This window comes from Podarcis filfolensis (genome assembly GCF_964270895.1).
Source record: "Podarcis filfolensis genome assembly, chromosome: 3".
Taxonomy (NCBI): Eukaryota; Metazoa; Chordata; class Lepidosauria; order Squamata; family Lacertidae; genus Podarcis; species Podarcis filfolensis.
The window spans coordinates 77,536,835-77,549,038 of NC_139606.1; the positions used below are offsets into that span (position 1 = coordinate 77,536,835).

General features: G+C 42.0%; 1 protein-coding gene across 1 annotated transcript in view; it reads left to right on the top strand.

Annotated features, from left to right (window-relative positions):
• RYR2 (ryanodine receptor 2) overlaps positions 1-12,204 on the top strand; it is a 246,664-nt gene that overhangs the window by 124,568 nt on the left and 109,892 nt on the right. Inside the window, 9 exon segments of the mRNA XM_083606142.1 lie at positions 975-1,089; positions 2,963-3,123; positions 4,162-4,321; positions 4,539-4,625; positions 5,111-5,337; positions 6,736-7,525; positions 8,567-8,767; positions 9,627-9,732; positions 11,287-11,430. Coding sequence (XP_083462268.1) covers positions 975-1,089; positions 2,963-3,123; positions 4,162-4,321; positions 4,539-4,625; positions 5,111-5,337; positions 6,736-7,525; positions 8,567-8,767; positions 9,627-9,732; positions 11,287-11,430 — 1,991 coding nt within the window.

The following is a 12,204-nucleotide window of genomic DNA, read 5'->3' on the forward strand; positions in this document are numbered from 1 at the left end:
TTTCTGGGTTGTTTCTCAAATCCAGCATCCCTTTCTTTGTCAGAATCACCCATCCCCAACCCCCCCTTTCTCTCTTAGGATCACCCCACCCCATCCCCCCTCTATTTCAGGATTATCCATTCTGAAATACAACACCCTCCCTTCTCAGGATCACTCCCAGCCACTAAACTATTTCTTTTCTCTTTTTTTACACATGTGACCCCTCTCCCAGCACCCCAAGCAATTCACACAAATACACATTAGTCTCTCTGACTCCTCCCCGCCATTCTGCCCCTGGTCACTTCACTGTCTTCTCCGTCTTAGTTCCCCCCCCCCACTCCTTCCCTCCCAGTTGCACCCTACTTGCCCCCCAACCGGTTGTTCCTCAACATCCTTAACCTCCACCCGTAACTGATCTGGCAGTGCAACAGCAGTGCTTCTGCATAAGTGCCATGGGTTCCCATCATAAGGCTTCACCAATTTTAATGTGTGCCAGGTAATGGGTGTAGACAGTTGGATGGGATGGTAGCTTGGGGTGGGTGGGGCAGAGAAGCAAGAGCTTTCTGTGACTCAGGGCATGGCTTGATTATTAGACTTCTATCCAATTAAAGACTTCTGTCCAAAACTGGAATATATGCAACACTTTTTTTTTAAGGTGAGCAAACTGTGCTCAGCCAGCCCCCGCCCCCCCACCTCATTATTCATTTCAATAATATGTTCTTCACAAATCTTTAGGATGATGTGTGCCTAAATTACTCTAACGGGTATGTTATCCTACAGATTTATGAAGGACGTAATATTAAACTGAATAATGGGGAGTTTGGTTAAGCACTGTTTGTGTGCCTTTTAAAAAAAATATTTCATATTCTAGGTTTGATAAATTCATAAACAGCTTTTATCAAATGGAGCGCTTAGTATTATGTTTATCCAACCATTGTATCCAGAAATTATAAAATGGTTATTTATTCTCTCTCAAATATTTTGATATATTACAGATTTATGCTGAGAAGGACGAAGCCAGACTACAGCTCAAGCCACTCTGCAAGGCTCACTGAAGATGTCCTAGCAGATGAAAGAGATGATTATGATTACTTAATGCAAACATCTACAGTATGGCAGCTTAGTGTTACTATTTGTACTGTGCTTTCTCAGAGCATTGCCATTTTTTTCTATTATGGTAGTACATGAACAGATTGAAATTATCATAGGCACCATTCTTTAATTTTATAGATGACTATAAACTGCTTATCCGTGAACCGCAGCTACTGAATTACATTTAAATTATAACCTTATTTATTATTATTAGCTCATCATTGCTATATTGTGTTGACTATAAGGCTGAACCAAAATGTACTGGTGTTCAATTTTCATTTGATGTGTAGACTTTCAAAGCTGGTTGTTTCCCACCTTCAGTGGAGTTACCGTGTTCTACTTAGCATGGAGGGATGAGGAAGACAAAAGGATGTAATATTGTTTAGCCATGTCACCTCTTGCAATCCCTCACTCAATCACTAGTTGGTGTGACTCAACACCAGTCTGCTGATTCAGAGCCAATCTGGGCAATGACTTGTGCTTTCTTCTTACCCAGTGCTACTTGATGTTCTGCGGTTGTCCTTCATTTGTTAGATGATAGCCAACAGCTGGGACGCGGGTGGCGCTGTGGGTTAAACTACAGAGCCTAGGACTTGCCGATCAGAAGGTCGGTGGTTTGAATCCCCGCAACGGGGTGAGCTCCCGTTGCTCGGTCCCTGCTCCTGCCAACCTAGCAGTTCGAAAGCACGTCAAAGTGCAAGTAGATAAATAGGCGGGAAGGTAAACGGTGTTTCCGTGCGCTGTTCTGGTTCACCAGAAGCGCCTTAGTCATGCTGGCCACAAGACCCAGAAGCTGTACGCCGGCTCCCTCAGCCAATAAAGCGAGATGAGCGCCGCAACCCCAGAGTCAGCCATGACTGGACCTAATGGTCGGGGTCCCTTTACCCTTTACCTTTGGCCAACAGCTAAGCTGAGAAGCAGTTTATTTAAGCCTCTGGTTGAGAACTGATCCCAAGGGCTATGTTTCCCTTAACCTTTTGGCCCAGAATATGCTTGCTATTATAGTGTTGATTACTAGCTGTCTCTAGTTTGTAGGCACTGGACAGCACCACAACCAAGGGGTGAGTTCCCTGATGGACCCATTGAGATGCCCTTAAGCAGTCTTAGAAGTAGGGGCTCATAGCTATCCACACTCCCAGGTTGGTGACGGCAAGCAGAGAAAGTGGCTTATGCTATCAGCTGTCTTAAAGCAGCCTTCTTTCCTTCCCCACCAATTGGCCTGGCAGGATTAGGCTGCCTATGCAATACCAAAAGGTCTGGAAGCTGCAGCCAATAAATTTGAGACCTGTTTTAATCAAATCTGGTATGGGTTTCCATCATTATGTCCTCCTCACATTCTCTCCCTAATATACACACAGATTTTTTTGTCAAGTACAATGCTTATCTTACCAAATTATCAGTGTTAATTTCAAAGCTGTTAATTACCCAGTTTTGTACAGATGCTTTTACTATAAGAATTGTCAATAGCTTTTATAATGCTTTCATCACCATATTCGTCAATGGTGTCTATAAATAACACAATATGGATATTTAAAGTCAATCTACTATCACATAGCAACTACAATGAAGTTATTTAATGGTGTATTTTCGCAGTTGAAGCACATTGGCCAGTGCTACCAGTAATATCCCGTGCAGGACATGGAATAGTTTATATTAGAAAAAACTTTGCAGGACCATGCCATTCAACCAATTTACAAAGATGAGTGTTTAAAAATTTGTACTGACCAGTAGGTCAAAGAAGGGGCTGTTTGGGGACAAAATGAAATTGAAAACACAAGATTGGTTTTGTCTAATTCCTAATTATGAGTCAGCTATGGATTTTTATGCAAGAAGGAAGTTCTCGCTCAAAACGGAAAATTAATATTTTGGGTCTTTTTAAATTTCTTGACAGTATTATTATTCTGTGCGTATCTTTCCTGGACAAGAACCTGCTAATGTCTGGGTGGGCTGGATTACATCTGACTTCCATCAGTATGACACAAGCTTTGATTTGGATAGAGTCCGTACTGTTACCGTAACCCTAGGAGATGAAAAAGGGAAAGTTCATGAGAGGTTAGTTTTGTTTCTCTTTAGATCGGAATTATGTGATATCAAAACTTGTGCATCATAGTGATTCCATGATAAGACTAAGGATGCTCTGTTGATTCGTAATGTTTCTATTTTTGTTTGTGTGTTTCAAAATTACATATAATCACTTGCCAAATATATCATCTTTTAAAAAATGCATTCTGTTGCCCTTTCGTCTAGTTTATTCCTGAGGAAGATATGAAGACATGTATTTTATTTTATTTCCGTAAAGGACTTTGTGAAGCTTTATGTTTTTAATTTTTTTCAATCCAATGCAAACTGTGATCTAAATACACTTAGTAGCCTTTGGAACGTAAATTGCAGAACCCTTTCTCTGTCTATGTAGTGAAAAATACTGACTGCTGTTTTTGTAGTTAAAGAACATTAAATGTAGCTCTGTGCTATTATTCCACATTTATAGAGAGCAGTTCAGTTTGAATGATCATTTCAGGCTTCGTAAAAGCTGGGAACAAACATTGGGACCAGTCATTCATCCCCTCACCTTCCCCTTCTGTGCTGCTTCAGCCCTTCATTTCTGACTTAGGCTAAGCCAGAGTTCCTCATTATGTCTGAACAGGGAGCTCTAGCTTAATATTAATTAACAAGCCTAGGTAATATCTGGGTTTATTATGCTATCTTATTGGCTGACATTAAGCTAGAGTTCCCCACTTTCAACATAACAGGGAAGGTTGGTTTAATACCAGCAAGAAATGAAGCGCACAAGTGTCACACAGGGAGAGAGAGGAGTCCTTGGTCTCAGCTCTGCTTCCCAGCTTCATTAATCATGGTTTATGAAGCCTGGAATTATGATCCAAACTAGGACATTGGATGCAAGCCCTTGAAAGTGAAGGGTGCGTGAATTCCTAATTATTCTAGTAGGACATAAGTGCATAGTTAGAATAATGTAGCCCCTATGCATGCAGGTGCCCATGTGTACACTGGAGCCCAATGGTGTTTGAGATCTTGGTTTGCAACATTCAGCTTCCACAGTATCTCATATGCTGCTCATCTTTTGAAATACAGCATCAAACGCAGCAACTGCTATATGGTATGCGCTGGTGAAAGCATGAGTCCCGGGCAAGGACGCAATAACAATGGGCTCGAGATTGGCTGTTCGGTTGATGCTGCAACTGGTGTCCTGTCCTTCACAGCTAATGGCAAAGAGCTAAGCACCTATTATCAGGTAATTCTTCTTAGGTTGTCATTTGTTCAAGAACAGACAACTAGACTGATCTTTAATAATAATAATAATAATAATAATAATAATAATAATAATAATAATAATTTGGAGTATTCATGGAAAATAAATTTCCATTCCCAGAAATTTCATCCTCAGCTGTGCTTGTTTCATGCACTTGTCATCTTGAATTATAATGCATTTCTGTTTGTTCATGATTTAGGTTGAACCAAGCACTAAATTATTTCCTGCAGTATTTGCACAAGCCACAAGCCCCAATGTTTTCCAATTTGAATTGGGAAGAATAAAGGTAATTTTAAAACCATTTGTTCCTGTGCTGTGTTGTTGAATTTAGAATGTTTGTAATATTGGGGTTTTTCTTTGAGTTCATAAACCTTCGAAACAGTATCACATAGTGTTGAGAGGTCTCTCCTCCTACTTACTCACAGAAGCCTAAAATTACTACGTGGAGGAGGGGGATTGTTTTTCCAGTTCCCTTTCAATCATTAGGTAGCTTTATGCCCAAACCTTGACTTTTCTGGAGGATGCTACTAAGAAACAGTGTATTCAATAGTCTTTCCATAATAAGATAAAAACAAAAACATGGTACCCATAAATGTTGTCAGTCTTCACATGAAAGCTGTATATTTCCTCCCAGGAAACCAAGCGAACCACAAGCCTTTTACGCACAGTCAGAAGGGGGGCGGGCTGTAGACTCGTCATGCATAATGTTTGCTTTGTACTTTGCCATCTGCTGGAGTCTTAATTTTTGCAACTCTGCCTTGCTCTTTCCAGAATGTAATGCCATTGTCAGCTGGCCTGTTCAAAAGTGAGCACAAAAACCCAGTCCCCCAGTGCCCTCCCCGTCTGCATGTTCAGTTTCTGACACATGTGCTTTGGAGTAGAGTACCAAACCACTTTCTGAAAGTTGACATATCACGGATCAGTGAACGTCAAGGCTGGTCAGTACAGTGCCTGGAGCCTTTGCAGTTCATGTCACTTCACATCCCAGAGGAAAACAGGTATTCCTTGTTTGCATTTATAAATCAAGGTGGAATATTATGGTGACATTCATGCAATGAGAAATCATATTTCCGGAGCATTATGTTTCTGTACTTTATTAATTTTGGTATCCAGTGGTGCCTCTTCACTGACCAAGGATCTTTGATCTAGCGAAGACGTACATCAATAGATCAGGGAGGGATGTGATATTTGCTGATTTACAGCATCACTGTATCACCCGCATCCTCATGTTGTCCCAAAGCATCCCCCAACCCTCTTGACCAGATATGGTGGGTTATGGAGTGCAGGAGGTTATTGGAGGGGGAATCAGTGAAAATTGCCTTCCTCCCTGTTCTGCTGTTGAAAGCCTCCAGTGGATCAAAGTGTCTTCCATCAATGGACATAATTAGACACAACCCTTTGAAGTTTTCCCCCTTCAATCAAAATATTCTGAATAATACACTCCCCACCTCAACTCATAAATACACACACAGCCATATGGGCCATAGTCCTCAGGCTAATGAATGGGACCAGAATACTCTTCTCATTAGTTCTGAAGTCCCAGAGCAACTGGAATTTGGAGCAGTGTGGTCCTTCTGGCAGGGAGAGTGGGGGAAAGCTCCTTGCAATTGCTCCTCCTCTGGTTGATGGAATAGGATGGGGTAGGAGCAGGTTAGCTTTCCCCTTGCTGTGATGGTCTTCCTGAGGACATAACATCCTAGTATCATTTAAATTGTGGTGACTTGCCTGCAGACTACATTGGGTGCCTTAAATTTTTAGTGTGGTGTTCTTCTTCCTCACTGTGATTTCTAGTCATTGCTAGTCGCTTGGTGGGTGGATCCAAAGCAGCCAGCAGTTCTCACCCCCTCAACTCATTAGGAGCAGCACCATGTTCTGTCACTTCCTTAGGACAAACACTTCTGCAGTGCTTCGGAAGCCTTTGTTTAGCTTCAGCTGCTGTCACCATCAACTGGCAGAACTTGAATCTGTCCATCAGCATTCTGAGCCATGCGGAGAGTTATCTAAGGGAGCCAGCCAAAGGGAGAAGCAACTTTAAAACACCATAATTGGTGGAGGGAATGAAGTTGATACCCATTGTTTCATTGGTCATATTGATATGTTGAGCAGCATGATGGGGACCACCTTGTTACTGTTCTTTGTGCACCACTCTGAATACCGTTTTTTGGCTGAAGATCAGGGTAAAAAATACTTACATATTTTTGTTGCAGCTCCTACTTAATACAAGTAGGAGCTGCAACAAAAATATGTAAGCATCTCTAACAGTAGTATATTTTCATTTCACTTAAGCAACAATTTTCATACTCATGTGGGTTGACCTGTTCTCAGTGATTTTTATAAAAAATAACATTTCACTTTTCCTAGATAGTGAAGTTATTATTAAACTTTCTTTTCCACAGGTCTATAGACATTTTAGAATTGTCAGAACAAGAAGAATTGTTGAAATTCCACTACCATACTCTCAGACTGTACTCAGCTGTTTGTGCTCTTGGGAATAATCGAGTAGCACATGCCATGTGCAGCCATGTGGATGAGTCTCAGCTTCTTTATGCAATTGAGAACAAGTATATGCCGGGCTTGTTACGTGCCGGCTATTATGATCTTCTAATTGACATTCACCTTAATACTTACGCTACTGCAAGGCTGATGATGAACAATGAATTTATTGTTCCCATGACAGATGAGACTAAGAGCATTACTCTGTTCCCTGATGAAAACAAAAAGCATGGCCTACCTGGCATAGGACTCAGCACTTCCCTACGGCCCAGAATGCAGTTTTCCTCTCCCAGTTTTGTAAGAATCAACAATGAGTGTTATCAGTACAGTCCTGAATTTCCTCTGGAAATATTGAAGACTAAAACCATAGAGATGCTGACGGAGGCAGTTCAAGAGGGCAGCCTCCATGTCAGAGATCCAGTAGGTGGGACTACAGAGTTTCTCTTTGTTCCTTTGATCAAGCTTTTTTACACTCTTCTCATAATGGGGATCTTCCATAATGGAGACCTGAAGCATATATTGCAGCTGATTGAACCTAGTGTTTTTAAGGAAGATGTAGTCCATGAGGACGAGACTCGAGTAATAGCAAAAAAAGAATTAATTGCAGATGGACTAAATTTGGAGACAGGAGGAGAGAAGGTGCCAGAAGAAGGACTCCTTCAAATGAAACTTCCCGAGCCAGTGAAATTGCAGGTAATCATGAAATAATCTATCGTAATGACATCTGCTATGGCTGTTTTTTTTTCACCCATCCACATTTCTCTATCCTCCATCCAGGCAAGCAAGAGGCATTATCACTTCAAGGGCATCTACCATTCAGGCAAAGGCACTGGTAAGAGGTGTGGCCTGAGGATAGTCCAGAGGGCTAAGCAGAGAAGTCTGAAGGACTGCTTTTGTCCCCTAGGCCTGAGTCTCTTACCTTCTGGATTGAAGGCAATCCATGGAGGAAAGTACTTCACACAAACAAGCAAACAAATTTATATGAACAGAATGATTCAAAACAGAAATTAAAGGTTTGTGCTGAGATATGTGAAGGCAAGAGGGTAGACTTTTTTTTTAGTATTCAGAATGAGAGATAATGAAAACTTGAAATCAAAGACTTTGAAAAATCCCAAAAACAAAAAGGTGTTTGGGTTGTGTTAGAAAGTGTGGGGCTAACCCACAAATACCACAACTCAAAAAGAGAATTAGAAAAATAAGAGAGAGTCAGAACTTACAGGGTTAAGAAGTTCTGAGTGACACCTCACATTCTTGGAGGCGTGTTTAGAACACTGGGAGTGTCTGACTACGCTGACACACAGTGTGAGTCTAGCCAGATCCGGGAGAGGATCAAGATGAGTGCGCTGTCACCGGGATTTACGATCTGTTGATTTGTACGAGATTAAAGCTCTTTGTAAGATAAGGAAGACACCGAGCGTCTGCCTGATTTATTGAGCACACAAGGCTGCTTCTACCGCTGTGTACTTAAGCTCTGCTAACTGCAGCTGGAAGCCCGGAGCAGCAGACTCACGCAGGGAAGCGTGTGGGCTCCACGGAGGGCAAGGGAAGCTGCCAATAAAGTTCTCCAAAGTGATGTGGATAAACTTACATATTACCAGTACTGAAAGAAAAGAGTGTTGTTTGCCATGAGGTTGCCCGTCATTTGCATACATCTAACTCTTAAAAAAAAAAAACCTTGTTGAATTTTAATAGTTTGTGTTTTGTAACTTTTCCCCCTTGTTCATTCTTTTTCAGATGTGTCATTTACTTCAGTACCTTTGTGACTGTCAGATACGCCATCGGATAGAAGCCATTGTAGCATTTTCAGATGATTTTGTATTAAAACTTCAAGAGAATCAGCGTTTCCGATACAATGAGGTTATGCAGGCATTAAATATGTCTGCAGCACTGACAGCCAAGAAAACAAAGGAGTTTCGGTCTCCACCACAGGAACAGGTATAACATAAAATAGGAGGCAGCTTCTTAGATTCAAGTTTTGTTCAAGGTTAGAATCAATTTGCATTGCATACTGCTTTTCCTGAACAATACATCATCAGATTTTTGGTAGATATAATAACAGAAGAATTGTTTTGGTATTTCCAGCAAATGGCCAGATGGTAGGTGCTCTAAAGCAGGTGATGACCTTCAGCTAGCACCAGATATTGAAATATATTGTCTCCATACATCAAGGTTCCATTTAATTGTCATGGCTAAAGAGTCTAAGGGTGGCGCTGTGGGTTAAACCACTGTGCCGCTTGGGCTTGCCGATTGAAAGGTTGGCGGTTTGAATCCCCACAGTGGGGTGAGCTCCCATTGTTCAGTCCTAGCTCCTGCCAACCTAGCAGTTCAAAAGCGCGCAGTGCAAGTAGATAAATGAGTACCGCTCCGGTGGGAAGGTAAATGGCGTTTCCGTGCGCTGCTCTGGTTTCACCAGAAGTGGCTTAGTCATGCTGGCCACATTACCCGGAAAAACTGTCTGTGGAAGCGGACAAACGCCAGCTCCCTCGGCCTGTAAAGCAACATAAGTGCTGCAGCCCCAGAGTTGTTCACGACTGGACTTAATTGTCAGGGGTCTCTTTACCTTCACCTTTAAAGAGTCTAAAGGATGACTGCTTGTGAAACAGGGATTCCTCCCCTCTTCCCTCCACCCCAACGATTAGCTTAGAGCAGGGACTTCTTCTTATCAAAGAAGATAGGGAATATTAAGCTGCTATTGGAATGTATCAGTTTTATAGTAAAACGTTTCCTCCTATCTTATACATAACCTTGTAAACATATCTGAAATGTAATTATTAATTTGTATGTTTTTTAAAAGATTAATATGCTGCTGAATTTTAAGGATGATAAAAATGATTGCCCTTGTCCTGAAGAAATAAGGGATCACCTCTTGGATTTTCATGAAGATTTGATGGCACACTGTGGTAAATCTTAACTTTTTCTTGTTCTTGTTCTTATTCTTGTTTTCTTTGCTTAAACAAATAAAATAATTTCATCAATTTTATTAGAAAACTCAAAGATATATTAGAGAAATTACAAAGCCTTTGGGTCTGCATCAGTCTTCCTGTTTCCCAGTTTCCCCCTAAGCAGGCAACCTCATTCTAATAGTGTTGTGGTGACACATGGATCATTATGAGGTTTGGGCCCACCAATCTCATATTGGCTGCCATTTGAAGCATTAAAAAATTGCATAGGTTGTGTGGAAAATATAGCTTCCATGATAGTGGCAATCTGTAGTCTTGATTCATTGAACTTGGGCTACTAAAGTACTTATTTTCAGGCATGTAAAAGAACCAGTGTAGAAGCTGTGCAACACTGCAAATAAGTAACTGACAATCATGACAGGATAGTAAAAATCAGAGTGCTCAGGTTTTTTACCTTGTAATGGCTGCATTACTGTTTGAAGCAAAATTGTGGCTTGATTTGTAGGTCATTAACAGTAACGGTTTTTGCAGAACTGAGCAGACCTGGCACCATGTGGCATGTTGGGGCAAATCATGTGTCCTATGTCACTGGTGATGTTTGCAGGGACACCACTGTTGCCTGAGCACCCTACTCCCTGCTTTAGTCTTTTCAGCAGCCACGGTGGCAGTGGCTATTTTTCTTTTTTCTACATACAGTGGTACCTCGGTTTAAGAACAGCCCTGTTTACGAACAATTCGGTTTACGAACCCCGCAAAGCCGGAAGTAGTGTCCCGGTTTGCAAACTTTACCTCGGTCTAAGAACGGAATCCGAACGGTGAAAGGGCACTGGCGGCGGGAGGCCTCATTAGGGAAAGCGCACCTCAGTTTAAGAACGGTTTCGGTTTAAGAACGGACTTCTGGAACGGATTAAGTTTGTAAACCGAGGTACCACTGTACACTGGCGTAGTGAGAGGGGGAGCTGTGGGGGCCATGGCCCAGGTGTGTTTTTTAAGGGGGCTCAACCAGGAGCCCACACACAGGCTCTCTTATTGGAACCTGGCTCTGGCAGACGAGGGAGCTGCAGACAGCTTCCTTATGCCCAACGCCACCAGCCACAACTCCATTCCCAGGTCATGCCTGAGTTGGGAGTGGAGAGAGAGGAGTCGGTAGCAACTGCTGTGATGTCATGTGCAGCATGCAAGGCAGCCAGCTATGGCAGCTCTGTGCTTGGGTGAAGTTTGACCTGGGGGTGGAGAGAGGCTGCAGCATATGTACTCCAGGTGAGGCACACCGCAGCGGGCTCTCTCTGTGCCCCGCCCCACTTGGGGGTGCACTCTGCGCACACACACTGGGTGACCTGAGCTTACGTTCTGCCACTGAGATAATATGCTGGAAGTTTGGTTCTGATGCACTGTAGATAAAAATCATGGTTTCCATTTAGCTTTCAAGATGGACCTCCCACCCAGAGTAAAAGGGGGGCGTGGAGGACAGGCAGCCTTCTTTAGGCCCCCCCCCAAAGAGAGTATCTTTTTGACTTCTAGATATCTAATAAACATTTGAATTTTTACACCTAGGAATTCAGTTAGATGAAGATGGAATTCTGGATGGAAATAGTGATTTAACTCTTAAAGGTCGCCTGCTATATCTTGTGGAAAGAGTCACACACTTGAAAAAGAAACAAGCTGAGAAGCCCGTTGATGATGATGCTAAAAAGCCATGTAAGTAAAGTAGCATGTGGGTATCATAAAAAAAACCATGATGATTTAATTGCATCAAGCAGAGTCTGATATGTTTGTCTGAATCTAACCATAACCTCTTTTTCTGTACATGTTTCCGTGAACACAAACTACCATCCCTTTTTCAATGAATGATGGTTACTGGGAAAAGGGGGGGGGGATTTCCCCATGTGAATGTGAGCCTAGAAGCTTCCTGAGCCTGTTTGGATATTTGTACCTGTTTATGTGTCTTTCTTCCATTGTGGCATAGGGCTGGGCAGAAAAAAGTGCATTCCTGAAAGCTTTTGTATGTGTCTGTGCCTGCTTTACAAAATAGTGCCATGAATTCCCCTTCCCTGTGATGCTGCCTGGTTCTCTGTGTTTCTTGTATGTTGTCAATGCTGGTTTGTTCTGCCCAGGCTGGCTCCCTCTGTGTGATGGTGACATAGGGTCTGGCAGCATTCCAAAGAATGCTGGTAATGTATCTGATATGCTCACAGCATTAGCATTTTTTCAAGCTGCGTGTGTTTTCCCCCAGACTGAGAATAATACATCAAGTATAGTTGCCATTTTGCCAGTGTAATGGTGATGTTTATGCATTGTAACTGAAGTACAGGATTTCCCTACCCATTGATTGTTTCGCTTTCAACAAATAATTTTATTCAAACCAGAAATTATTTGCAGCTTTTGATTATAATTAGGGAATTACCTTCTTGCTGATGCATGTGGTTTTTAAAAAAACGTCAATGATACATTTCCATAAATTAAAAAAAGATT